The following is a 26071-nucleotide window of genomic DNA, read 5'->3' on the forward strand; positions in this document are numbered from 1 at the left end:
CTTTTTGAAGTCACGCGCGGAATTCGAGTCAATCATTTCGCAAAATGGACTTGCGCTGGAAACATCCCTGGACGTCGATCGTGTGTGGACCCACCGGTTGCGGGAAGACAATCTTCGTGAAAACCTTTCTCCGACAATTATCTCACATGTCCGACGTACGTTTCGAGAGAGTTTTGTTTTATTACGCGGAGTGGCAGAAGGCTTATCGTCAATTACAATACGACGCGCGCGAGGAAGCATCGACGAAGAAAAATATAATTGAATTTCGCGAGGGATTGCCACGTCCGGAAGATTATTCCGCCGATCCGCTTTCCCCTAAACTGGTGATAATCGACGATCTTATGAGAGAATCGTCATCGAGCGACGCGATCGTGGATCTCTTTACCAAAGGCAGTCATCATAAGAATCTCAGCGTAATTCTCATCTCGCAAAATCTTTTTCATCAAGGACGCGGGCAACGCGATATATCGCTCAATGCAAATTACATCGTGGTTTTCAAGAATCCTCGCGATCGTGCGCAAATTCGTCATTTAGCGCGTCAAGTCTTTCCCAACGATCCAAAGTTTCTGGAAGAGGCATACTACGACGCCACGTCGAGGCCGCACGGATATCTATTATTCGATCTGAAACAATCGACTCCGGACGAATATCGATTTCAAACGTGCATCTTTCCCGATGATACGGCACATTTCGTCTACGTACCGCGTAGATCATTTTCCAACGGTTACGTATAAAAGACGCGCACTAGCGCTCACGCTGGTCAGTCGTGTAATTTTCTCGCGATGGAAAAGAAAGAAAATAACGCGAAATCAGACAGAGCGACGAAAAACGCCAGACGCTCGATCGGAAAGAAAAATATCTGTCTTCTCGAGGCGTTGTTGCATTTGAACAAAAATCAACGCGCGACCTTCTTACGGACCGCTGACGATAAATTAATACGGTGTATCTGCGAATGTGTGTTCAACACGCTCAAAGGTAACGTGCAGCTCGAGCGACGTGAAAAAAATCGATTGAGCAAATACAAAGCGACACTGCGACGCATCGCGTCAAAATGCAGTAATTTGAAGACTAAAAGAAAACTGTTGGTATAACGAGGCGGATTCTTACCCTATATATTATCGGACCTATATTAGCCGCTTTACTGTCGCGGATTATCGGCGGCGGTAGAGATTAAAACGCGCGTTATGGAAAGGGCAAAGAAGATGGTTTTGATCACTACGGAAAATCTCGAAAGAATGCAACGCCAATTATCGCAACAATCGCTCCCCACTGCGTTCGCCGTCGTCGGTAGCGAACGAACGATTGAAAACAGCGAAAATTCGGAGAACGCCAATATTTCCGTGCGTACACCTGGAACACCTCTATCGCGACTCGATGCGGAGATGAGTCACATTCTTAATTCACCCTTGCCACTTGACGTCGGGGAGAAATGGAAAAATTATAAAGAGGCACTTTGGCGATATCTTCACTTTGTTCGTGTAGCGCGAAAGCGAAATCGGGACGCGCGCAACGATGAAGAGGACGAAAATGTGGAGAACGATATTCGCCGTGACGACAACGACGACGACGTCGACTACGAAACGACGACAACGCGCAATCTCGAATCGGCTTCACACTCTAGCGGTATTATGGCGAAAAATGACGTCACTGCCGTCACGTCGAACGAGCGTAATTTTGATATGTCGAAAAGCGCTAAAAGAATACTGGATGGCGTACCAAAAACTTATCGCGCGAATGCTCGCTTACTGTTAAAGTATTTGTTCGATAAAGCAATTCCGAGTAGAATTAGCTGGAACGAAGATGGAGTCGTGACTATAGACGGCAGCGTTATAAAAGATTCGAATATCGACGACCTGATAAACGAGGCTATGCGCGAAAGAAAAACCGTGAAAGCAACGGGGAGACTTCAGTTCGCACGATTACTTCGCGTCTTAAACGTCCCCTCGGCACTAGTGAGAAATAAGAAATTATTAGCCGCTAGTTCTTTGAATATCGCGACATTTCAGCCTCCCAGGAGTTCCACACCGACAGAGACACCGAAAAGTACCGTTGATTCGCAGCAGGCGACGAAAAGACGCTTACTCGATTGGAGTAAACAGAAATGACGGAACTTGAAAAATTCTACTACGATCCGCGACATTACGCGGGCTATTCGGCAACGGATAATCTGACGCGCGCCGCTAAACCGAATTTCTCCCGTAACGAAGTCACGCGTTGGCTCGAAACGCAAGACGCTTACACGTTGCATCGTCCATCGCGCAGAAAATTTCCACGGTTGCATTACACCGTGACGAATATCGACGATCTGTGGGAGGCCGATTTGATCGAACTCCGAAATCTCAAAAGTTACAACGACGGATATTCGTATCTTCTGGTGATTATAGACGTACTTAGTAAGTATGCCTGGGTAGAACCGCTACGAGACAAAACGAGTAATCACGTGACGACGGCTTTCCAGCGCGTGCTCTCGAAAAGCGACGGGCGCGTACCGGTATACTTACAAACGGACAAAGGTAAAGAATTTATCGGGCGTCCGTTGCAAAAGTTTCTGGAAGAAAACGACATTCGTTTTCGCGTAGCCCGTAATCCGGATGTCAAAGCTGCCGTCGTCGAGCGCTTCAACAGAACGTTGAAGGAGCGAATGTGGCGCTATTTTACGCATAAAAATACGCGGCGCTACGTCGATGTTTTGCAGGATATCGTAAGCGCTTACAACCACACCCGTCATTCCTCCATCAGAATGCAGCCGGCTGTCGTTACGAGAGAAAACGCTCGTGTCGCGCGCGAAAATATAGTTCGACGATGGAGGAAGAGCGAAAAAATGAAACGTGCACGAAAAGCTAAATACAGCGTCGGAGATCTCGTTCGCGTCAGTAGAACAAAAGCTACCTTCGAGAAAGGATACGAGGCGAGGTGGAGTGAAGAGATATTTCGAATTCACCGCGTTCTCGAGTGGCGTAAACCACGCGTGTACGAACTGAGCGATTTAGCGGATGAGGTCATAGACGGTATTTTTTACGAACAGGAATTAGCTAGAGTTGAGAAAAACTTGCGGGAAGAAGAGTTTATCGTCGATCGCGTGATAAAGACCAGGGGACGTGGAGCTAATAAACAGGCATTAGTTAGCTGGCGCGGTTATCCCAGCAAGTTCGACTCTTGGATCCCCGCTTCGAATTTAACTTCTCTTCTTCAAGATAAGGGACGACCAATTTCTCATGGTTCTTCCGAGCAATAGCAGCATGCGCTATTTCCCAGAAAATAGAACCTTGTCATTCGTTACGGAATTACCTCAAACTGTACACTTACACGGCGAATGGGAAGTAGCGCTTAGCGAGATTCAATTTCCCAGTACTCTTTCACACTTACGCTATCATGAAAATGAAATCTTCTTCTTCGATACTAAACCGGGGGAGAAAGAAGCACAGCTGGTGAGGAAAGGCACAATATGGTACGGTCTTTACAAAAATACCAGAGAACTTATCTCGGCGATTAATACCGCGTGCAAACAAGCTGACTCGCACTTTTATTTGGATCAGCAAGAGAAGACTGGAGGAAAAATCCTCATCAGCATTACCTGTAACGCAAGCGAATGCGATCTGATACATCATATGAGCGTTTCCGATACTCTTCTACAAATACTCGGTTTAGGTCATGCTCTTCTCAATAATCCCGAATACTATGGCGAATTTTCTGTCAGACGCGACGCAATTTATCCTATTTCCAAAAAACCGTTTACTGCAAATTATATTAAACTTGGTCATATTACCGAAAATAGAGGTGTGCGCGAAACAGCTTTCTATAGTCGTGAACCTTGTAGTTTGCAGCGCGGTATTCCAGATAAAATGTTCGTTTATTGCGATATTTGCGAGCCTTATGTAACAGGTGACTTGCAAACACCTCTTCTCCGAATAGTGCCGGTCGAGACATACCGCTATAATCACGTGGACGTTTACGGAACGAATCAGGTGAAACATTTCTCTCCGCTGCATTATATACCATTACGCAAAACAAATTTCCGCACGATTGAAATAGATATAAAAGATCAACTCGGAAAAAATATACCATTCAAATCCGGGACGCTGACGGTGACATTGCACTTTAGACGTTTCCAGTAATTAACAACGCGGTGTATCGTCGTCGAAAAAAATAAAAATTAAATTCAGAGCCATGGACTACGAATATTACGATTCACATCAGAGTGGACGAGGCGGAGGAATTCCACGAGTTTTCGTCGGAGCATCCTATCAACGAGGTCATGGAATCGGTAGTTTTCTCGGAGGATTATTCAGAAAGGTGCTGCCTTTCCTAAGTAGAGGCGCGCGAGCGGTCGGTAAAGAAGCTTTACGCGCGGGTATCAATGTGATGCAAGATGTCGAAAATGATACGCCGTTGAAGGAGGCGCTCAAAACTCGCCTCAAGGAATCGAGTGGAAATCTTAAAAGAAAAGCCCAGGAGAAGATAAGCAGCATGATGAAGGGATCGGGGTATAAAGTAACCGCAAGAAATCCAGCGTTTCAGTTTCCCTTCGGCAACCACGACAGTCGCGTCGCAGTTCGTAAACGTCGTCGTCCTCAAACGGACAAAAGAAAATCGTCAAAGAGCAAGAGGAAGAGAATAACGATCAAAAAATCATCGAAGAAGAAGAAGAAGACTCGTGCTGTAAACAGAAAGTCATCTACCACTACGAGACAGCGTCATCGTCGAGTTAGCGTCAAGAAAGGCAGCGTATCCGACATATTCTCTTAATCGTCGCGCGCGCACGAACCAAGAATTCAAGGAGCGGAGGAGGAGGATAAGCATGTCTTTTCTGCACACGCACTCGAGTGAGTGTTTAAAGAGCAAACTCGATTTCTTCTTATTACCGCCCACTCAAACTAGTATCGAGAGCTCGCAATGGATCTATTACAAGCCCATAACTTCCCTCGGGGACGACGCGCCTATAGAATTCGTCATACCCGGTCACGGGGAAGACTACCTGGACCTCACGCACACCATGTTGAGTCTTCGCATACGCGTAGAAACTTCTCCCCTAGCAGGCGGCGGTGGCGACGGCCAAACAAGTACACCAGGCGGACCTGCGTTCAAAGTAGGCCCTGTAAATCATTTACTGCATTCCATGTTCAATCAAATCGACGTATATTTCAATCAAAAGCTCGTCTCGCCCCCAAACAACGCTTACGCGTACCGCGCGTACATAGAGGCGTTGTTAAATTATTCTTCACCCGCAAAAACTTCCCGTCTGACCTCGTGTCTGTGGGACATGGATACCCCCGGACTCATGGACGCACTCGTAGATTCAGAAATACCAAATCCGGCTCTCGTGAGACGCGCTCGTTACATTCACGAGGGACACGCGCTAGATCTCATAGGTCATCTTCATTGCGACGTTTTCAATCAAGATAAATTTTTAATTAACGATGTGGAGGTTAGAATGAGACTCGTTCGTTCGAAGGATTCGTTCTGCCTTATGGAAAATACTTCGACGTCGAAAATACGCATTCTAGACGCCAGTCTTCTCGTGAGAAGAGCAAAAATAAGCCCTGGCATTTTACTCGCGCATGCGAGAATGTTGAGCAAAACTACCGCCAAATATCCCCTTACGAGAGTCGAAGTTAAAACATTTACGATTCCCGCTGGTCTCGTAGGAGAATCGATAGACAATGTAATACTCGGTCAACTACTGAAACGGTTAATAGTCGGTTTTGTCGATAACAGAGCGTTTAATGGCGATAGAAAATTAAACCCGTTTAATTTCAAAAACTATGGTATAAATTTCTTTTCGCTGTACGCCGACGGTATACAAATTCCCAGTAGACCGTTACAGCCGAGCTTCTCGAGAGACGAGCCACTCTACGTCGAAGCTTATCACACTCTCTTTTCGGGAACCGGCATACACTTTTTAAACGAGGGTAATTCCATAAGCAGAGAAGATTACGCCGAAGGATTCACACTTTTCGCCTTTGATCTTACACCCGACTTATCCGCCAATGGTGCCGGCCATTGGAATCTTGTGAAACATGGCAGTTTACGATTAAAAGTGCGATTTGAAAAAGCACTTACCACTACCGTTAATTGTATTGTTTACGCCGAGTTCGATAATGTTCTAGAAATCGACTCCTCTCGTCAAATCATCGTCGACTTTGCCGGTTAACTTTATTTTTATCCCACCACTATATATTTTACCCATCGCCATTTTCCTGCGTAAAGTCCTGTAAAAAGAGAGAGATTCAGTTTCACTCGAGACACGGACGTCGACGCTTCGCTTGAAAAAATAGAGAGTGCATTTTGAACTATGGATCTGACCATCGACATACAAGGTTTCCGTGATGTCAACGGAAAGTTTATTCCAAAAGAAGTCGCAGTTGTCGCGATTAACGCGGCGATCGCCGGACACTGGATTATCTCGCCACCCTATCCATTTGACGATCTACCCGAAAAGTCAAGACGTGAGAATAACTGGCTTTCGCGAAATTATCATGGAATCGAGTGGTTCGATGGTGAAACCGATCTCAAATGTTTCACGCTACATCTGCGAGAAATTACGCGACAAGTGCGCTACATCTACTGCAGAGGCGTGGAAAAGGCTCGTTACTTGAGTCAACTACTTTCCAGAAAGATATATAATCTGGAAGAAATTTCTCCACCGTTCAAAAGTTTACTGGAGGCCCGAGAGTACAGACAACGCTGCACACATCACGGATTTCGTGTTTCGACTACGGACAAAATTGCTTGTGCGTTACGTAACGCTTTTAAATTGAAACGCTGGCTAGTCTTGCGAGACAACAGCGAATGCAGCAGCAGCAGCAGCAGCAGCATCAGTAGTAGTAGCAGCAACAGCATCGACTCGAGCTACGATACTAATCTCTCTCACGTAAATTTGGAGACAAGCGACGACGACGACGAAGGTGAAAAAACCGACGGTGACATCGCTATAAAAAAAATAAAGCAGTGGCAAAAAAATAACGAGACAGAAGAGAAAGAGGAAGGAGAAGTAGCAAAAGCCTATTATTCAATAGCGGGTGTAAGAAAAGAATACATCTTCAATAACTTGCCGATACGCCCGTCACCAACCAAGAACACTAGTGCGACAACTCCGAAAAAGGTAAACTCCGAAATTATACAAATAATTCCTCTCGTGCGATCACCACCTCGCTGTGTAAAAAATGAACTCGCTAGAAATCTTACAAGCGTTGCATCATCTCAGTGTCAGATATGCGGGTGTCTATCCTGCCGACAGACTGCCGAGGGTGTGGACGAGGTCGACAGCCATCGTCGCTAACACGGACGATCACGATCGACCTGGGCAACATTGAGTCGCCTTTTACACCGACGAGCAAGGAGCAGGAACGTATTTCGATAGCTACGGGCTACCGCCTTTGGACTCCAGATTCCTCTTACGCCTTCGTCGGAATTCCACTACGCATCGATGGAACACCGCGACGCTACAAGGAACGCTCTCTCAAACTTGCGGACAATACTGCTGTGTATTTTTATATTTCATGTGTAGCGGTTATAATCTCAGCCAGTTTCTTAATCTGTTTAGTGACAATTGCGAGCGCAATGATCGTTTGATTGTAAAATTATTTCGTAACATTTTTCTTCATAATAAAAGCGTATGCGTAAAACCTCACGCTGAATGCTGTCATGTTCAGGCATGTACTTTTAAGAATAATTAAAAAATACTTATTCCCTCGTATCAATGTATTATTTTATGTAATAAACATTGTTTGTATCTTCAACCCCCTCCCGACTATTTATTCATTCCTTTTTCTTTTACGTTAAAATAGTTGCATCACGTCACAAAGCGAACCTGTCCGTTCCTATTTTACAGCCTCATTTCCGCTGGAAATAAGTCTTACCTAGGCAAATCTTAGAAACCAAGCGTATTTGATTATTTTGAAAACTCTTTGTTCAGCCCCAAGTCCTAAAAGAACACGGTCATAAATTATAAAAACTTTTCGATGCAAAAAAGGGTTGGGTTGCGTCACGTTTCGGTACGACGGTCATAAATCATAAATACTTTTCGATACAAAAAAGGGTTGGGTTGCGTCACATTTCGGTACGGGTCAGGTCGTTTCTGTCTTTACACCCTTCCCCCTCCCTTTTCGTGGCAAGACACTCTTAAAAATTCCACTTTCCGTTTTCGGCATCTTAGCATCATATCCTTATTTGAGCTTAGCGTCGTCTACCACGTGCCCCACCAAAATGGCGCTGGTCGGCTCTTCCGCTATTTTCCCGCGTGACTTCCGCGTCGTCCACCACGTGCAGGCCCAAAAAGACGCCGGGCACTTTAGGCGGGGGCAGCCAATCAGACGCTGGGTAGGTATGAGATATCCAATCAAAACGCGCCATTTAGTTACTATTTTGAATCCGACATTTTTGTTTCGTAGTCGTCCACCACGTGCAGTCCCAAAAAGTCACTAGGCACTAGACACCCTAGGCGCGGGAGAGCCAATCAGACGCTTGGTACCTACCTATGGAGTATCCAATCAAAACGCTCCATTTGTAGCCTCCATTTTTGACTTGTAATCTCCCACCACGCGCTACCCCCTCAATGCCGCCAGACACCTCAGGGGGGAGGGCCAATCAGACGCTGGGTAGGTATGGGGTATCCAATCAAAACGCGCCATTTAATTACCTCGTTACCCCCACCCCTCACGCGGCAGCCAATCAGAGCGCTCCGAGGTCACGTGGGCAGACCGTCTGGCCACGCCTCTGGCGCCGGAGGGGTCGGTGGTGGGGGTTTGTTTTGACGCCCCATACCTACCCACTTACTACTTACGTGGAATAATGATTGATGCCGTGTTTTCTCACGAGACGTTGCACGTCGGTGTTGTAAAATTCCTTCCCCATGTCGGTTTGTAGATTACTAGGGCATTTCCCGCTATCTTGAATTATCTCAGTCCATTTGGCAGTAGGTTCGTTAGCTGAAGTTTCCAAATTGTGAAAAATAGATATTAAAATAAACGCTGTGTACATGCTTTAAGGGGATGCTGGAGTGACGGCCGAACTTCCTCGATGTCGATAATGTCGAACATTTTTAATTCCGTTCTAATTCGTTTTCTATCATTTTCTATATTACCGGCCTATATCTGCCCTTGTCTAACGAGAGGCATCTGTCCTTGTTCGATTGCTGCGCCATCTCTCGCTACACGCAATCCTGCTTATCCTATCAAGTCTATCAACCTGCATGTGCTTTTGCATATATAAAAGTTAAAAGCATGACACTTTTTTTCTAGACTTCTATCGTAGTTGTAATTGCACGATATTGTTCTTCAATGTTTTCCCTAGAGGGCTAGATTCTCATTTTGTTTATATAATCTGCAGTATTTTTGTATAACCAAATATTGTCGTCAGTGACAGCTCTATGTGCCCAAATTTTTAATTTTTTTTCGTTTTGGAAGTTAAAACCGATCTAGCCCTATACATTTTTGTGCGTACTTTAATTCTACACCAAAGTTTTGCAATTCTGTAAAGCCAATTAAAAGTGGTTTGCTTTTAACTAAATGTCGGTAATTACTGCCACTACAGCATCCCCTTAACTATTTAATTGAAATAATAGCTAGTATACATATATTATAATAATTATTACTTTATGAATAATTTTTACGTGGTTCAAAATTTAAATTCAACATTTCTTTGAAATAGACACTGTAGCTGTAAATGTTTTTGAAATAAAAATTTCCAAGATTATAATCGAATGATCATAGTAAATTTTGCGCCTCTTGCACTCTTCTCCCTTTCCATTGCTCCACTTGCACCGTCCGCGCGCGGATCTTTCGCCTTCCGACTACATGGCACGTCCGTCTCGTTTCAAGTCCCGAAAAAAATAAGCCGTAAATAAAGGTAGAAGAAAATGAAGAATTTCCACGGATTCTTTCTTCACCCTTTTAATTTGTCCGCGCGCGCGCACACACGCCTTTCTCGATCGCAGTTAGACACTCTGCGATCGGGGACGACGGGGGTGCCGCGCTGCAGCGGTCAAATTAACGACGCTCAATGTTTCCGGGAAGTTGTCCGCTCTCCTCTCTCTCTTTTTTCTTTTCTTTTCCATTTTCTTTTCGCACGCGGAGGAATCGTTTCGCACGAGGCGCGGTCATTGAGGATCCGGGGCCAGCTTCGCGTAGCCAAGCTTCTGTAGCACTTCTTTGATCTCGCGGAATACTGTTGGATTCTCGATCGTGCTCGGAATCTGGAAAAGTCGGTGAACTGAAATTATGGCGACGACGCGGACCGATAGAAGCGGCGAGAGGGCCGGTAAGTTTTAAAATTATGGCGACGACGGGCAGAAGCGGCGAGAGGGGTAAGTTTCTTTAATTCTTTTGTGAATTTTACGAGAGGTCTGTTATCAAAGTATCGCGCTATTATCAACCGACTCGACGTGTGATATTAAAATACCGAGCGAAATAACGCGCTCGTTACTTCCGCTCGCGGGCGGAAGAGGGTTCGTTAACCCTTTCAACACACGGTATCAATTTAAGACAGTGGAGAACTTTTTTGTGTTTTTAGTCGTTTTATTTTATAAATCAATATTTACTTTTATGCCAACAAAATATTTAAAAAATGCAAGAAGGATGTTCACAAAATAAAAATTAAAATTGTTTTGATTTTCTTGTAAACTTAAGTCCTCTGAATTTAAATTGATGGTACATATATGTGTACCCAGAGTCTCCGAAAGGAGATTAAATGGGGAACGACTCACGTTCGATTATCGGCGACGGTCTCGTTTGGATCGCGAGATACAAGAGATTTGACCGAACATTTTTATCGCGCTTACTCGTTCCTACCTTGACTTGCTTCGACCGCGCTAATGTAGCGATCGATTTACGGATTATCTTCCCCGAGCGCGTTTTGGGTAGCGCGGTAATGGCAGCGGCAGCGCGAAAAGACGCGATCGGTCCCATCATGTTCCGCACCCGTGCGACCAGCTCTTGATTTATCTCCTCCTCGTTACTTATCGCGTCTAAAAGAAGAGTACCTTGTTAATTCTTCTAAATTCAATCGCAATTATATATTTCGTATTCTTATTAATTCGTTAAGAAAGATTAGAGTACAAGGAACTGCAATTAAATCGCAATCGTTTCTAGTTCTTGCGGCTGCAAACTAATATTCGAATTATCATATGTATATTAATAATTAACATATAACTCAAACTGCTATACATATATAGCATATAACAGTTATTAATTTAGAGCTTTGATTTCAATTTCAACTAATTTAAAACTTCGATCAAACTCCTATCTAACTTAATTAATTTTTAATTCAAATAACAGAATTACATGTAAAATTCGTCGTCTCTAATCTCAAATCTTTCCTTCCGAATGTTAAACAATAAAAAAATTAGTAATTTATTCCGTATTAAAGTACAGATGTTATTTGATAAGTTAATTGGAATATTTAAATTATTATATAATGTTTCTGTTTCAAATTTTAATCAACTTAATGAGGTTGAACTTTAAAAAAATCTTGAACTTTGCTATAAATATTCTCAAAAATTAAACGGTGAAAAGAATCTAAACAAACTTATATATACGCTGACATTATAAAAGAGCTTGTATTTTAAATTTGATGCAATTTTTAACATTTCCGATTCTCCTTAATCGACGATTAATTCAACCGATAGAACTGCTTGCAGTAAAATAATAAAAAATTAATTATTTCAGACAAGAAATATTATAAACAAGAAATAAGAATTAATGTCCGTATTAAAGAAAATAATGCATATGCAATTATTTTATAATTGGAGTTTAGTTGAAATCACTCCCTTAATATTGAGTTATATTGAAATTTATGTACACGGTAGAAAACTTGCCGGACATCGATGTTAAAGATAACAACCGCTTCTTTCGAGATACCTCTTTTGAAATTACGAGCGTACCTTCTCGTCTAACATAAAGGCACAGCGGCACTTCACCCTTCGTATGATCGGTTGTCGGGTACACCGACAACCGCGGCGTCCACCACGTCGGTATGAGCTAAAATAATATCCTCTAACGCAGCCGTGGATATTCTGTGGCCGGCTACGTTTATAATGTCATCGTCCCTCGCCGTGACGTAAACGTAGCCGAACTCATCGATGTATCCCGCGTCCATCGTGTCGTAGTAACTCTGCAAAAGCATCGAATTAAATATAGGTAATCCCCAGTAAGCTTTAACGATTTTATCCTCCGGCAAATTTGGAGTCGGTCTCTTTCTTTGGCAAAGATCTCTTCGGCATTGATTTATTTCCGGTCTACAGTAGGTATTTTAAGCACTATAAAGCCAAGAAATTTATGAATCACAGTCGAATTTGAAGATAATAATCAACTGTGATTGGCCAATTTCTTAGAGTTTAGAGCTTAAAACACCTATTATAGACTGTGACTTAGGCTTTCAAGCGATCGCGAAAGATTTTTAAGGGGCAATGGGAGGATGTGAAATATATGTTGCTCCGTTAGCATAAGGCGTTAGCTCGTGGTAACGTGTCGTGCATTTACTTACCGGAAATGTCGAGAAGTATACTTGCTTGAACCTCTCGGACGTCCGATAAAGGGTCGACATGCGACCCTTTGGCAGCGGTAGCTTTATCGCGATACGTCCGAGTTCGTGTTGCGGCGCTTTGCTCCCATCCTCGCGCAGGATTTGTACTGTCAATGATGAATTTATAAGTGATTTTGCACAGAGACGAACGAGAAGTTTATTAGCGAAATTGTTTGGACAAAGAGATGATCGAAGGTATATAGCGTCAAAGTAAAGAAAAGTCGGCGGAAGCATTTCTGCAAACGATCAAGGAGACTCACTGTCGTATCCGGGTATAGGAAGTCCCGTACTGAACTTGGGCAAACTGGCGTAATGACCGTATCCTAAGCACAGCGCTGTGATGGGATGTCCAGTCTCTGATTGCCACCAGTTGTTCAAGATCGGTACTTTAAAAGCTTTTTCGGCCCAGGCTTTCGTTTCGTAATCACAAAATTCACCGGCCACAAATATCGTTTTTAAGCTGAAAGAAAACTGTCCGTGAGAAATCCGTTCGTCTTTTCGATTTTTTTTTATGGGAGTTTAAAGAAAGAGAAGACTTCCTTAAAGTAAATTATCGATGCATTATAATTATCAACATTATATAGGGATAACGTGACATCGTACGAATATAGGATAGTCCACAAAAGTAGTAAAAACGAAATAAGTCAGACACGTGCTAGTATCTCTTTTGCGTACGAAGAAATCGCTGAGAAAATATTTTGAAGAATTATTATTATTATTATTCGAAAGAGAAAATGCGATTAAAAAATCGTCGAATATTTATTAACTTTCTCGAACTGTCATTTTTCAATTACAAAAAAAACTATCGATATGATATGAATAACATATATGTGCTACTTTGTGTGTAAAATCATATAGTATAAGAGATTGACTGTTTATGCTTTTTTAGTCACTGATGCATACGAATTGTATCGTGTTGCAATTCGAAATAATCAGATATCATGATCAGAGGACCAGTTAGTGAATTGTTTTCAAACTTACGATTTTAACGAATACTTTTTTCCTAATAGTATTTCCGGATCCGCTCGTCTTATAACGCGTAGAGCAGTGGGTACGCAGAATAACGCGTTTACGCTATGTTGCTCGATGATTCTGGAAAGAAAGAGAAGACTTCCTTAAAGTAGATTATCGATGCATTATAATTGTTATCAATGTTACATAGGGATAACGTGATGTCGTTCGAATATAGGATAGTCCACGAAAGTAGTAAAAACGAAAATAAGTCAGACACGTGCTAGTATCTCTTTTGCGTACGAAGGAATCGCTGAGAAAATATTTTGAAGAATTATTATTATTACTCGAAAGAGAAAATGCGATTAAAAAATCGTCGAATATTTATTAACTTTCTCGAACTTTTCCAAGCAATATTGCTTTCGTTGAAAAATATTCAAACCTGAAATATTGACTAGCATCCGGTGTTCTGTCGGGTTTTCCTTCGTACATGACACTAGTCGCGCCGTAGACGAGAGGGCCATAGCAAATGTAGGAATGCCCGACAACCCATCCCATGTCGGAGGCCACCCACCAAACGGAGCTTTTGTTCATCCCGTAAACCGTCTTCATGGTCCAGCAGAGTGTTGCCAAGTGACCACCGATCGGCCTCATAATCCCCTTCGGTTGCCCTAATATCAAATAAAAAAAAGTTTTCGTGATCGCGTAACAGGAGCGTGATTTTGGTGTTTGATCAAAGACAGGTAACACATTATAAACATGAAGAGTGGCGACAGAACATTTCGAGGGAATACGATGGGATAATTTTAAAAGTATAGGAAATCAAAGGAAGGAAATTATACGATATAAAATTTCGTTATTTCATCTCCCAGAGACGTGTTTCTGGGTTTCTTTATCTATTAGCTGAGTATAATTTGTATCTTAAGACGCACCTGTGGTTCCTGACGTGTACAATATATACAATGGATCGTTAGCCTCGACCATTACGCACGGATGCGATTTCGACCGCTTCAAGAGTTCGTCCCAGTCGAGCTGTGACTCGAGTAACGGAGCCTCCCACACGTTTCTTCTCTGAAACACGATGCACTTCGGCTTCGGTACAATGATCATGTCCATGGCACCGTTTAGCATAGTAGTATACCTGCATTTCGAGTTGTGCGAATTAAAGGAAGAATATAAAGACTGAATGAAGCGTCGAAGATCTAAGAATTCTAAACAGAAACGTTTGAAAGATGTTCGACAGATTGTGCACAGTTTAAGGGACAATGCATTGTTTGAGAAGGAAATTATGTTACTTAATGCGTACTAAATATTAACATTTCTATTAAATATTAATATGGCGGCAGTGTGGTCTAGTGGTAGAGCGCCAGACTCGTAATCTGAGGAACCAGGTTCGTGTCCACTAGAGCCATGTAAACATGGAATGTTTTTCCGAAGCTGCGCCCCTCCGTGCAAGATAGGCTCTTGTGCGGAGCAAACTGGGCTCCGTCTTTCGGAAAGAGACGTTAAGCCGTTGGTCCAAAAGGGTTAAAGTGAGAGGAGAAAGGGTAGTAGTGTAAAGGTTTGGGTAACGTTCCTTATAAAAACGACTTGCAAACCCTGCGGGGATAAGCAATAAAGATAGTTTTTTTAAATATTAATATCAATGATCCGATATGTATCTAACATTTCTCTTAGAAAATTCTTTAGGAGTCTACTGTGAGCTGCTGCTTTTTAAAAGCGCAATTTAAATCTGTCAAGATATCTCGTATAAAGGGATATTTTGAATAAAGATACGCACTTTAGACGCGGTTCGAGGCCGCAACTCGCGGCGATAATAACCTTCGGCTCAGCATGATCTATTCTAGATGCCAATTCGTTCGCTGCGAAGCCTGAAACGCGTATTTACAAGTATAATCGCATTGCATTGGTAACTGAATTGATAATTGTTTAATAATCGAAATATCTTGCTATGCAACTTAGACCTCTATAAGGCTGTTGACGTGACTTCACTGAGAGAAATGTTGAAGAAAGTTTTGTTGAAACAACCAAAATTTTGTTACAGTAACAAAATTTTGGTTAATTTTGGTTGTTTCAACAAAACATTTTTGTTACTGTAACAAAATTTGGTAGTTTCAACAAAACATTTCTCTCAGTGTTGACAGTTTAAAACACATCTGACGGATATAGACTTATCCGTCTTATGTAAAAACAGATATTTTTAAGATTAACCCTTAAATGCCACACCTCTCAAGAATCTCGTAAATGACACATGGGGTCTAAAAGACCCCAGCATGAAAAATGTCTCCTTACTTATTGATTTTTTGATATTTAGTTATGAAAATTATTTTCAATGTTGTTCAAGGCTTAGAAAAGAGAATAAAATGCTTATATTGTTAAAATTTCAATTTCAACATAGTATACAAAATTAAGATCGCCAACAGTTAAAATATTGGCTCCAAAATCAAAAAAATAAAAAATAATAAATAAATAAATATGAGCTCCATTTTTGGCGGGAACATTTGAAAATATATTGTTGCGCCCGTGCTGAGACAACCGTTGCGCGCTGAACTTCGCTCACGAGAAGCCTGAACTTCGCTCACGAGTAGCTTCAAGCCGAAGAGCGTCCCTTGACAACGGGACATATGGATTGATTGATTTATTATCGCCTGTCAGATTTATCTGGAGATTCGAACCGTTCGGACTTGTTCTCCAAACCTTCTTTGTATTTCCTGAATAAACCTGAGTTCATCCTTTTTAAAAGAGTGCTTCTTTCTTTCGCAAATCCGGGAGTGCGCGGCGCGAACGCGAGTGCTTAAGAAATAGCTGAGCGCAGCGCAACAATATCATTGTAAAGGGTCTGGGGTCCGCTGGACCCCGGGTGGCATTTAAGGGTTAAAAGTCTTAAAAATAAAGAAACGGATAAGAAATATATGCAAGATATATATAGGAAAGATAACGTATAAATATGGGAATTTTAATCGTAGTCAGTTTTTACACACTTTGCATACATTTTACTATCAATTCTACTTTTTGCGATCCATGTGAAAAATAATCACGTGGTATAGTAGTAAAATGAAACTTGAACGTAACAGCCGCGACCATTGTCACTTTTTGTTATTAATTACCTCCAAAGACCACCGAGTGAATCGCCCCGAGCCTGGCAGTGGCGAGAATCGCAATTATAGTCTCGGGGATCAGCGGCATGTATATAATCACCCTGTCCCCTTTGCGCACACCCAGATCCGCCAACGCGCCCGCCAACACGGACGTCTTTTCCAAGAGCTCGTTGTACGTCACTTTGCGTATTAACGACGTTTGAGGGCTGTCGTGGATGAGGGCGGTCTTCTCCCCGTACCCTGCGCGCACGTGGCGATCCACCGCGTTGTAACAAGCGTTCAGTTCACCGCCGACAAACCTGCGTGAAAGATAAGCGAGCTTTCCGTAGCCCTTTTCGCAGTCACGAGTGCTCCCACTAGGCCATTATATAGAGAGATTTCATTCTATTAACTGTTTCTCTCCGCAAAGCTCTCTGTGGCGTAAAGCGTCTAATATCTATACTTAAATATCGTTTCGCGTAACGCATGATTTCGAAGCTACGTTCTTCAATCTGGAATAGATTTTTCTCTGAGAAAAAATCCGATTTTCGATAACTCTTTAACTCTTTAAGGACGGGTATTTTAAACGAGCCTTATCGCAAAAAGAGGAAAAATTAACTATTTATGCAAACAAAATTTTAATCAGAATTGGAACTTTTTGAAAGCCTTTATTCATTGCAGTGGGAATAAAAAAATTGATTAATTTTGACAGAATTACGATTAGAGTTACGATTCTTTTCATGATTCTTTTCGAGATACCATGTCGTGAACGGCTCGTTGGAATTGTCCAAAACCTTATCCCAAGGTTTACTCCAGTCAATACAGCCGGCAACCTCGCCCCAAAACTCTCCCGGATACTCCAATGACTTCTTATATGCTTCTTCATACGCAGAGCATTCGTTCCAATGCGGGTTTATAATATAATCTGCAAGAACACAGTAATTAAGACGGCGATGGCTTACCTCTTCGTCACAAGCACAAAGCACGACTGACGGCTGCCTCCGACCTTTGACGAAACTTGACTTCTCGGAAATTATCATTAATTACGTTACAACGAAATATGCAAGGAACTTTATCGAAAATGGTACCTATCTTGACAAACAAGAAACATTGTCCCCGTGAGCTCCGCATTAATACTGCGTTGCAACACAACGAATTTGTATTATATATCTTATAATTTTCCATTTGAAGGGATTTTGTAGTACGTTTCATAATACTATTCATCTTCCATAAAAAAATGTTATTGCAAAAATTATTGTTGATAACAGGAAAACATGTAGGATAATGTATTGTAAAACTTTGGTTAATTGATATTATCATAAAAAATACAGGATTTTTATTAAAAAATATTACACATACGTTTTATATTTTGCGAAAGAACTAGTGATAATTAGTCAACTTTTATCTACTTTTATCAACTGTTATCTACAAATTATCATATTTTATTATAATTTATAATTTTAACTGCATACATAGTAAAATAATTTTTGCACAATAAACATAACTGCACATATAAGATTTCTTTCTCATTTTGAAATTTTTCACGTTGGTTTAAGTTCAAACATAAAAATATTCGAATCTTTTTCTAATTCTTTAGAACTAGGAAAAGATGACAGCTAGGTAAGTTAAACCAACCCGGGAAAAAAAGATTATATATAATTATATATAAATATATATAAATATATATGATTATATATGATTATATATGAATTTTGCCAAACGAGTTCTTACACTGCTCTGAAACTAAAAATTAAGAGCGCCCACGACGCTCTTTTGCTGCAGTGCGCACACGGTAATTTTCCTTTAATGTAGTATGTTAGTATATAAATCGGGCAATTTAGACTCTTGTACGTTCTTGGTCTTCACATTCGAACGGCCGGTCTTCCGCTAAAAGCTAAATGCTTTAGGATCCTGCAATGGTTCTCGCGTTAATCGCCGCTTTGACCTTATCGCTGTCCAATATCGTGACATGGTTGCCTTCAATGTAATGCACGTCCACTTTGTCTCGCGTGATCTGAAAAGTTTTTTATGCTGTGTTATTAGGTATCGATTACGAGAAATTAAACATCGAACACGTTTGTGAAAAGTACACGGAGGAAGCGTAATACCTTGTGTAAGCCATAATCTTCTTCATTCATGTCGACAAGTTGTGTTGTGGGTTTCAAGAGTGTTATAGGCGATCGTATTCGTTCCAAGGATGACGAGTCGTAATTTCGAAGAGCGAGAATGTGCGTATAAATAGTTTTGCACAAAGTCTTTCTAGTTTCGATCAAAGTTTTATCAGGAAAGTACGAAAGAAAAAGATCTAACTTCTCTTCCCAGGTCTTACATTTCTCGAGATCCAAAAGTAGCTATTAAAAAAAAGAAATTAGTAATAAACGGGATATTGACAACAAGAATATGCTCGAATACGATCGAGAAGTATTTTAGCAGCCAGTAAAATCTACCTTTCCGCTTAAAGTTGATTGCATGGTATCCATGATAGTAAGCAAGATATTATTTTGAAGTTCTTCCTCTGTAGCGGATGGAAGACATTGCTCTAGAGACATTTTCAGCATGTCAGGAGCACCGTCAATTAGCACCAATCGACCACTCAAACCTCGTTTTTCCAATCGTTTCACTAATTCGAGGGCAATTAACGAGCCGAACGAATATGCGACTATAGCAAAACCTCCTTGCTCTTCCGCCTTTGGTAAGATATACTGGAAATTTCAATAAAACGTATGTCATCCCGCATGGACGAGCACTTTTCGATTCAACAAAAGCATTCGTTAAAGGAAATATCGAATAAATATCTAATTTTATTTATTATTCATGCTCTTCTGTGTATACGTACTGATAAAAGCATGTCGGCGTATTCCGGTATAGACGTATAGTTACGCCCAGTTTGTGTTAATCCATATTGCAGGGCTGTTGCGATAGGTTCGATCTTCGACGCCAGTGGATTAAATATCTGTCCGCAACCCTGTATACCCGGCAAGAGGAACACTTTGATCTTGCGCGGATTCATCCTAGTTTGTAAATCCATATGGGTCTCGGCAGACAACGCTTCGTTACCCAAAAATATCAACAGTTGAATGCCAGATACCTCGGCTTTCTGTTCATCGATCTGTTGAGTCTGTGCTTTCACTCGTTCCAACCCCTTATCGCGCATCTCCGCCAGTTTGGCAAAGTTCAGATTGCGGATGTCCTCCGCGGTGAGGAAGACATCGTACTCACGTTCCAGTGCTTGCTTAATCTCCACGGCCATCATCGAGTCCATGCCGAGTTTGGCCAACGACGTATTCTGAGCCACAGTCTTCAAATCTTTCAGACCTGCAAAAGTATCGAGACATGTAATTAAACTTGGTGTATTATCGGTGGTGATGTATATTCTTGAACAATACGACATAATATATCAGCAATTTTATTTGAAAAAATTTTCTGCATTAATTATTAAAATCTACATCTATCTAGTGGGAATAGTAGAAATAAATAATATAAATTATAACATATATGATTTTTATTCCAGAAAAATATTGATTCTACTAGAAATATACTTAAACGGTTTGTAATTTGAAAACATGGAATTAATATTTTTATCCCTTGCGTTAATGCATATAATTTATAGATTCCTCTCTTTTGATATTGTTTTAGAAAAGACTATCCTAAAATGACAACAATCTTACCCATTATATTCGCCACGACCTCCATAATGTTGGTGGCTCCATAAGCACCTACACGCTTCTCAACTACCACCATGCTAGACACCACCGGGCGATCCTGCAACAAGAAGTTCTCCAACTTCTCAAGGCAGGACGATACCTTTTGCTGTAAAGTACCGCCAATGACGAGCTCTATGTCGTTGTCCTGCCACTCGGCGACGAGACCAACTTCACCTATCGCGCCCCATTGAATAGCCAGCCCCGGTAGACCGTTTGCCGCTCTGCGCTCGCAAATTCTCTCCATCACGGAGTTAGCCATGCCGTAATTCGTCTGTTCCCTCTGCCGCAAGAAACCGAGGAGAAAACTACGAACTGCCGAAGTTGCGGGCACAAACTTCTGGATAGCTCGTTCAGCATCTTCGTAGCCCAAGCTTTCGCCCTGAAACTCTCCTCGAATAACTCCGGCGTTTGATTCGCGCAAATGGCGTCCTTCAGCACCACGGCGAGATTGAAGATTGCGTCCACCGGGGCCTGTTTCTGTGCGGAATTCAGTATAAACTCGCACTCGATGCGACTTGAAGCGTCTGCCCCCGTGATGATAAGCACGTTCACGCCGTAAGATTTCCATAGCTCGACCTTTAAGCGTTGATAACCGTTCTTTATTCCCGTTTTTGATGTCAACACCAAATTTTTAGCGCCTCGGCGTACTAGCCAGTCGGCCAGTTCCAATCCGAAACCACCTAGTCCACCCAGGATGAGGTAAGTTTTATTACTATCGCAGTAGTATCGAGGATCAGCGACAATTGGTTCTTTTTCAAGGACCTTCTTCTCATCGCAAATTTTCAGAAGCACCTATAAAAGATATGTAACATAGTCTTAATTGTTAATTTTCTTTTAGTTTCTCGCAGAATTTGATTTACTCTAGTAATAAATTTAATGCTCTTTTCAAAGCTTGGGAGCATCGTTAGGTGACTATAACATTGCAATAGAACAGCTGACAGCAGTTGGTCGTGTATAGTTACTATTCCCAGTAAACAAAATGTTAGCAATACTTTAGCAATTCCTAACAGATTTGAACATAATATTACAATAGATTGCCGTTAACTGCATTTCTTTTTACCTTGCCTATATGTTTTCCAGCTGCCATATATCTGAAGGCCGTTTCCAATTCATCCTTTTTAAAGACTTTTCTAACGAGCGGTTTGATAGCTCCATTTTTCAGGCCCTCGTTTAGTATACCATGCAGCTTTGTCTTTTCTTCGTCTGATGCAGAAAGAAGCAGATTGTCGAGTAGAATTCCGTGGAAACTGACTTCGTTCAAGAAGATCATCATTCCCAAGGGATTATTTGCAGCGAGATCAAACTTGCCGATCTCCAGGAAACGACCGCCCTGCGCCAGACAGCGAACCGATGCCTGGAGCTTCTCCTCGGCCAACGAGTTTAATACGATGTCTACCCCGTCGCCATTCGTCTGCTGAAGTATTATTTGCTCGAAGCTGGTGTCGCGCGAATTGCCAATATGATCATCTGGGATCGACGGAAACATCTCGCGAATGAACTTGCGTTTTTCAGGCGTTCCTACAGTGGTGAACACTTCGCAGCCTTCATTGAGGGCAAGATGTATCGCCGCCTGACCGATGCCACCAGGTCCAGAATGAATGAGCACTTTGTCGCCCTTCTTCATCTTGCCACGCTGATACAGCGCGATATAGCATGTTACGTATACGCATGGCACGGTGGCCGCGTCTTCCAATGACCAATTGTCAGGCACGTACCAGCACAAGCTACTATCGGCTTTGACGACATTCGTTATACATCTGAAAAAGTATAAATTTATTGATCGTACAAAAATCGAAAATTTCAAGCTCTTGTTAATAAACTTTTGAAAATATGCCGGAACTTAATACTTTCATTGTGTAGTATGTCCTTTTTCTAAATGATGAAAGTATAATAAAAACGATACTTCAATGTATGATTTTACAAATGTAAAGTATACAAATATATTTTTTATAAAATTATTACTTTTGGAAGAAAAGTCCCATCACGCGACGACCAGCGGTATCGATACCAGCATACTCCAAGCCAACTGTGCTTTCGTCGAATCGGTGCGTACGCAATGTGTTATTATTCATAGCGAGTTTTCCTGTGCTCATCATGATATCTTTAAAGTTGAGAGGCGAGTACACTACATAGACCAGATCCTTTTGATTAATATCAGGCTGTATAGAGCCCTGGACCCAACGAAGCGAGCTTAAGTCACCAGGTATCTATATTTCAAAGATATATATTATACAAAAGTGGAGTAATTATATTATATATAATACAATACTATAATATCATTAACAGTAACATCGCCGACTCGACAAGTTCGTTATAAACGATCGAATATGCCGTGTCAACGGTCCTCTATATATTTTAATTATCAACGAACAAATTATTTTTTAGATGTGGCGTAGCAGGCATTATGCCTAACTAACTAATAGTTTGTACTTGTAACGCTTGATAAGGACCTAAACCCGAGGTCGAAACGTAGCGTGCTATTTAATAAAGTTGGCCAGTTGGGTCGAATGAAGATACACCTAAGCTGAATACTATAATATATAATATTATATAACTGCGTATATAAAAGTAACAATAATGTATAAATATATGTGTGTACATACATCTATGCACGATGTTTCAGAATACGATATGTTTTCTTACGTATTACTACCCAGTGAACACAGTTATATTGACATTATGTTGCTGTAACAAAATAAAATGTAACAAGTAATATTACAAAAGCATTTCTTGTAAGTTACTGGTTAGTTATTATTTCCTACTCATGTACATAACATGTTATATTGCTTGTTTCATTACGGTTACATATGAGAAATATTGTTTGTTATTATTAATTAAATTGAATGGAATATAAATATTCTGTTATTTGTTATATTTATGTTATATTTTTGCGAACCTTACATATATTATATATATATATATACACATATGATAGCAGAAAGGAGAGGTAGCAGAAATTTTTATAATAAAAATACAAAATAAATGTACTTATTTGCTCATTTTTATTAATACAACATTACAAGATAACCTGTGCACAATACGCTAATATTATTTTTTATAAACAATAAAAAGTTTTGTACAGTCTTTGGTATTCAATACTAAAGTTAATATATAATAAACTTTGGCTTATAGAAAATATTTCCCATGTAGCAACTGAGTATATTTTGCTTGATTCAGATAAACCTACTTTTTTACATCAAAATCGATTGAATCAAGCAGTAAACACAACTGTTACATGGAAAAATAAATATTTTTCGGACAAAGTTACCCTAATGGGCCAGTTAACCTATTTTACAGTACTTAAAAACATTAAATACTTACGAACATTTTTTTAACCTTTGGCATTCAATACAAATAAAATATGTAATGCATTTAATACTTGCTAATAAAAATTTTTTTAATCTTTGGAATTCAACACAAATAAAATATGTAATGCATTTAAAAATGTGTAGTAAACTTAAAAGTAATGGACAAGAATAAGAATACCATATAGCAGGCTGTTTGTTCTGCTTTTAATTTTAATTCTCCTTTTCCTCTCGATTTTTCCGTTGCTTTGCAAATCGGAACCACTCCGCAGATATTGTATCCAGGTCTTTTTCTGTTACAACGTGATGTCCCAAAATGACGTCTATAAAGAAAGGCAAAATCCTTTGAATTGTGTTCATTATGCAAATATATTACAAAAAATATATAGGTGAATATACCTTTCATTACTGTAATCACCAATAATTTTGATACAGCAAAATTTTGTCTGCGTCCTTTCCAGGAACATTTCATTGCACATTCATTAGAAAAGACTTTTGCCAAAATATTTCTAACATGTTCTCTCGGTGAATGGCCTCCGATTTTTTGTAAAAAAGCTTCCTGTGTGTGTGAAATAAAACGATTTTATTAAGTATGCAAATAGAATCAAATTTTGTTTTGTTGTACTTACATATTCATTATATAAAGTTTTGTCATTTTTCAACTCAGCTTCGATTTTTTTAATATCATCAACACATTTTAATGGTAAAAACGTCTTAATTCTTTCTGTATTAGATTTATTTTGACCGTTGCGAATATATTTGTTAGTCAGTTGTGCTGAAACATCATCTAATTCCAGGTGCATATCTGCTACAGCCCGCATTAAATTTTCGACATTTTCTGGAATAAAATAATATTATAATATTTATAAATAAAAAAAGGATAAATCTGGATAAAGTAAAATTTTTATTTATTTCTTACTTTGTAGTTCTATACAACGCAATCAATTTTATATAATGATAAATATGAGAGAGAAGTAGATGTTTTTTGGCTTTAATGGCAATATTATACTATACTTCCAAATAACATATTCGTTTAATTTTAAAATATGACAAATATTGTATTTTTAAAAACGTATTTGTACGTGGAATTGGTACATTTATTAATTTATATAAATGTTTACAGTAAAAAAAAAAGAACTTTACCGTCAATTCTCTCCAGGAAATTTAATACAGTATTATTTTCTGTGCTCTTGTTCGTATTCCACGTCCTTTTAGAACCACTACTTTCACTTTTAGATGCTGACATTTCAGAATGTTCTCTAACTAATTCACGCCCAGTTGTCTGCATCACTGAAATCCAAATTTAAAAAGATCCGTGTATGTTTTAGGATTAAAATATAAAAAAATGCGAACTTACCATCGTTTTGATTATTATTTGTTACAGATTTAACGCCAATATTAGCATTATTTTGGGAACTCTGTATTTCTAGATCTGTAGGCCATGCAGGAAGAGCTTTATCAATGTTCTGTTCGTTCCCCGTAAGATCATCTTCAGATTGTTCTTTGTTAATAGGTACATTTACTTTTTTTCTACCATAAACTTTCATATTCTTAGAACTGGATCTACGATTTTTCTTATCATTGTTCCTTTCTTCATTTTCATCTGTATCTGAATGATTGACGTGAATAGGTTTCTTTTTACGTTGCCCTTTACCCATGCGTTGATCATCCGTTGATGTATAATTATCATCTTCTGCAGCTTTTCTCGCTTTCTCTACTGACGCTAAGAAAAAGACAAGAAATGAAATAGTGCACAAATATATATATACTACAAACAGTTTCATAAATAAAGGTTATAATTCTTACCAAAGTATTTTTGTATTTTCACAGAGATTAAGCTCCACGACTTTTTGTCAGGGTCCGCCCGTTTCGATATTAACGTTGATACGTTTTTTACAGAGGTTGGTGGCCACCAGCACATAACTTCATTGTCATCTTCATGTATCCAGTTTGTCGGCACTTCCGACACGGTATTGTCGATAAAACACACAACTGCATAAGCCATTCTACTAAACAAATAAGAATTTTGTGCGTATCAGACATTGCTTATGGGCCCCATGGCAAAATTGTAGAGTTTCTTTTACTGAATTTCTTATATTCTTCAATGATATATAGTCTATGTATAGGAAAATTCGTATTAACCTATACATACCTTTATACTAGACTGCAATTATTGCACTCAGGTATAGGCATGCGACGGTGTTACCGCGAAAATCACGTACACGTTTGGATACTTCCAGATTCTAGATACTTCGGATGACAAAGACCGGTGAGGGATCCGCTGCTGCCGGCACGAACCCGCCACGAGCGAGTCATGTGGGGTAATTGACCAATGAGCGCTCGCGGGGTCACTAAGGCGCGAAATGCGCACGCTGACGTAGGCAAACGCGGGAGATTTAAATACGGCCTGAGACTCACGTCTACGTTTACACCTTCTTCGCTTCATTTAGCGACGCTTTTCTTGGGCTGCATTCCGAGTTGCGCATGTGGGCATCGCTCCATCTTCGTTTGATAT

At 40.3% G+C, this 26071-nt stretch overlaps 5 protein-coding genes and 1 pseudogene across 6 annotated transcripts; 3 read left to right on the forward strand and 3 right to left on the reverse strand.

Annotated features, from left to right (window-relative positions):
• Positions 1 to 44: 44 nt before the first annotated feature.
• LOC139780695 (uncharacterized) lies at positions 45 to 734 on the forward strand. The gene has a single exon (XM_071719428.1). It carries the CDS (start codon positions 45 to 47, stop codon positions 732 to 734), a length of 690 nt encoding a protein of 229 aa, XP_071575529.1.
• Positions 735 to 2101: 1367 nt separating this feature from the next.
• On the forward strand, positions 2102 to 3235 carry LOC139780696 (uncharacterized). The gene has a single exon (XM_071719429.1). It carries the CDS (start codon positions 2102 to 2104, stop codon positions 3233 to 3235), a length of 1134 nt encoding a protein of 377 aa, XP_071575530.1.
• A 1563-nt stretch (positions 3236 to 4798) lies between these two features.
• On the forward strand, positions 4799 to 6151 carry LOC139780697 (uncharacterized protein F54H12.2-like). The gene has a single exon (XM_071719430.1). The coding sequence runs from the start codon at positions 4799 to 4801 to the stop codon at positions 6149 to 6151; it is 1353 nt and encodes a 450-aa protein (XP_071575531.1).
• Positions 6152 to 9992: 3841 nt separating this feature from the next.
• Positions 9993 to 17771, reverse strand: LOC139780699 (acyl-CoA synthetase short-chain family member 3, mitochondrial-like; annotated as a pseudogene).
• A 649-nt stretch (positions 17772 to 18420) lies between these two features.
• LOC139780679 (fatty acid synthase-like) lies at positions 18421 to 20834 on the reverse strand. The gene is made up of 5 exons (XM_071719405.1): positions 20216 to 20834; positions 19384 to 19862; positions 18995 to 19249; positions 18656 to 18898; positions 18421 to 18561 (listed from the first exon to the last, which is right to left on the reverse strand). Exons 1-5 carry the CDS (start codon positions 20817 to 20819, stop codon positions 18451 to 18453), a joined length of 1692 nt encoding a protein of 563 aa, XP_071575506.1. The 5' UTR covers positions 20820 to 20834; the 3' UTR covers positions 18421 to 18450.
• A 2400-nt stretch (positions 20835 to 23234) lies between these two features.
• On the reverse strand, positions 23235 to 25887 carry LOC139780680 (uncharacterized). 2 transcript variants are annotated; one of them, XM_071719407.1, is made up of 7 exons: positions 25709 to 25887; positions 25363 to 25562; positions 24914 to 25279; positions 24700 to 24846; positions 24186 to 24394; positions 23956 to 24115; positions 23235 to 23879 (listed from the first exon to the last, which is right to left on the reverse strand). In XM_071719407.1, the coding sequence occupies exons 2-7, from the start codon at positions 25559 to 25561 to the stop codon at positions 23770 to 23772; spliced, it is 1191 nt and encodes a 396-aa protein (XP_071575508.1). In that variant the 5' UTR covers position 25562; positions 25709 to 25887; the 3' UTR covers positions 23235 to 23769. The 2 variants fall into 2 exon arrangements, with proteins under 2 accessions (XP_071575508.1, XP_071575507.1); XM_071719406.1 differs by lacking the exon at positions 25709 to 25887 and having other exon boundaries at positions 25363 to 25678.
• Positions 25888 to 26071: the final 184 nt, after the last annotated feature.

This window comes from Temnothorax nylanderi, unplaced genomic scaffold (assembly GCF_030848795.1).
Source record: "Temnothorax nylanderi isolate EJ_2023f unplaced genomic scaffold, tnyl_v1.0 TNYL_tig0292_pilon, whole genome shotgun sequence".
In the NCBI taxonomy this organism is placed as follows: domain Eukaryota; kingdom Metazoa; phylum Arthropoda; class Insecta; order Hymenoptera; family Formicidae; genus Temnothorax; species Temnothorax nylanderi.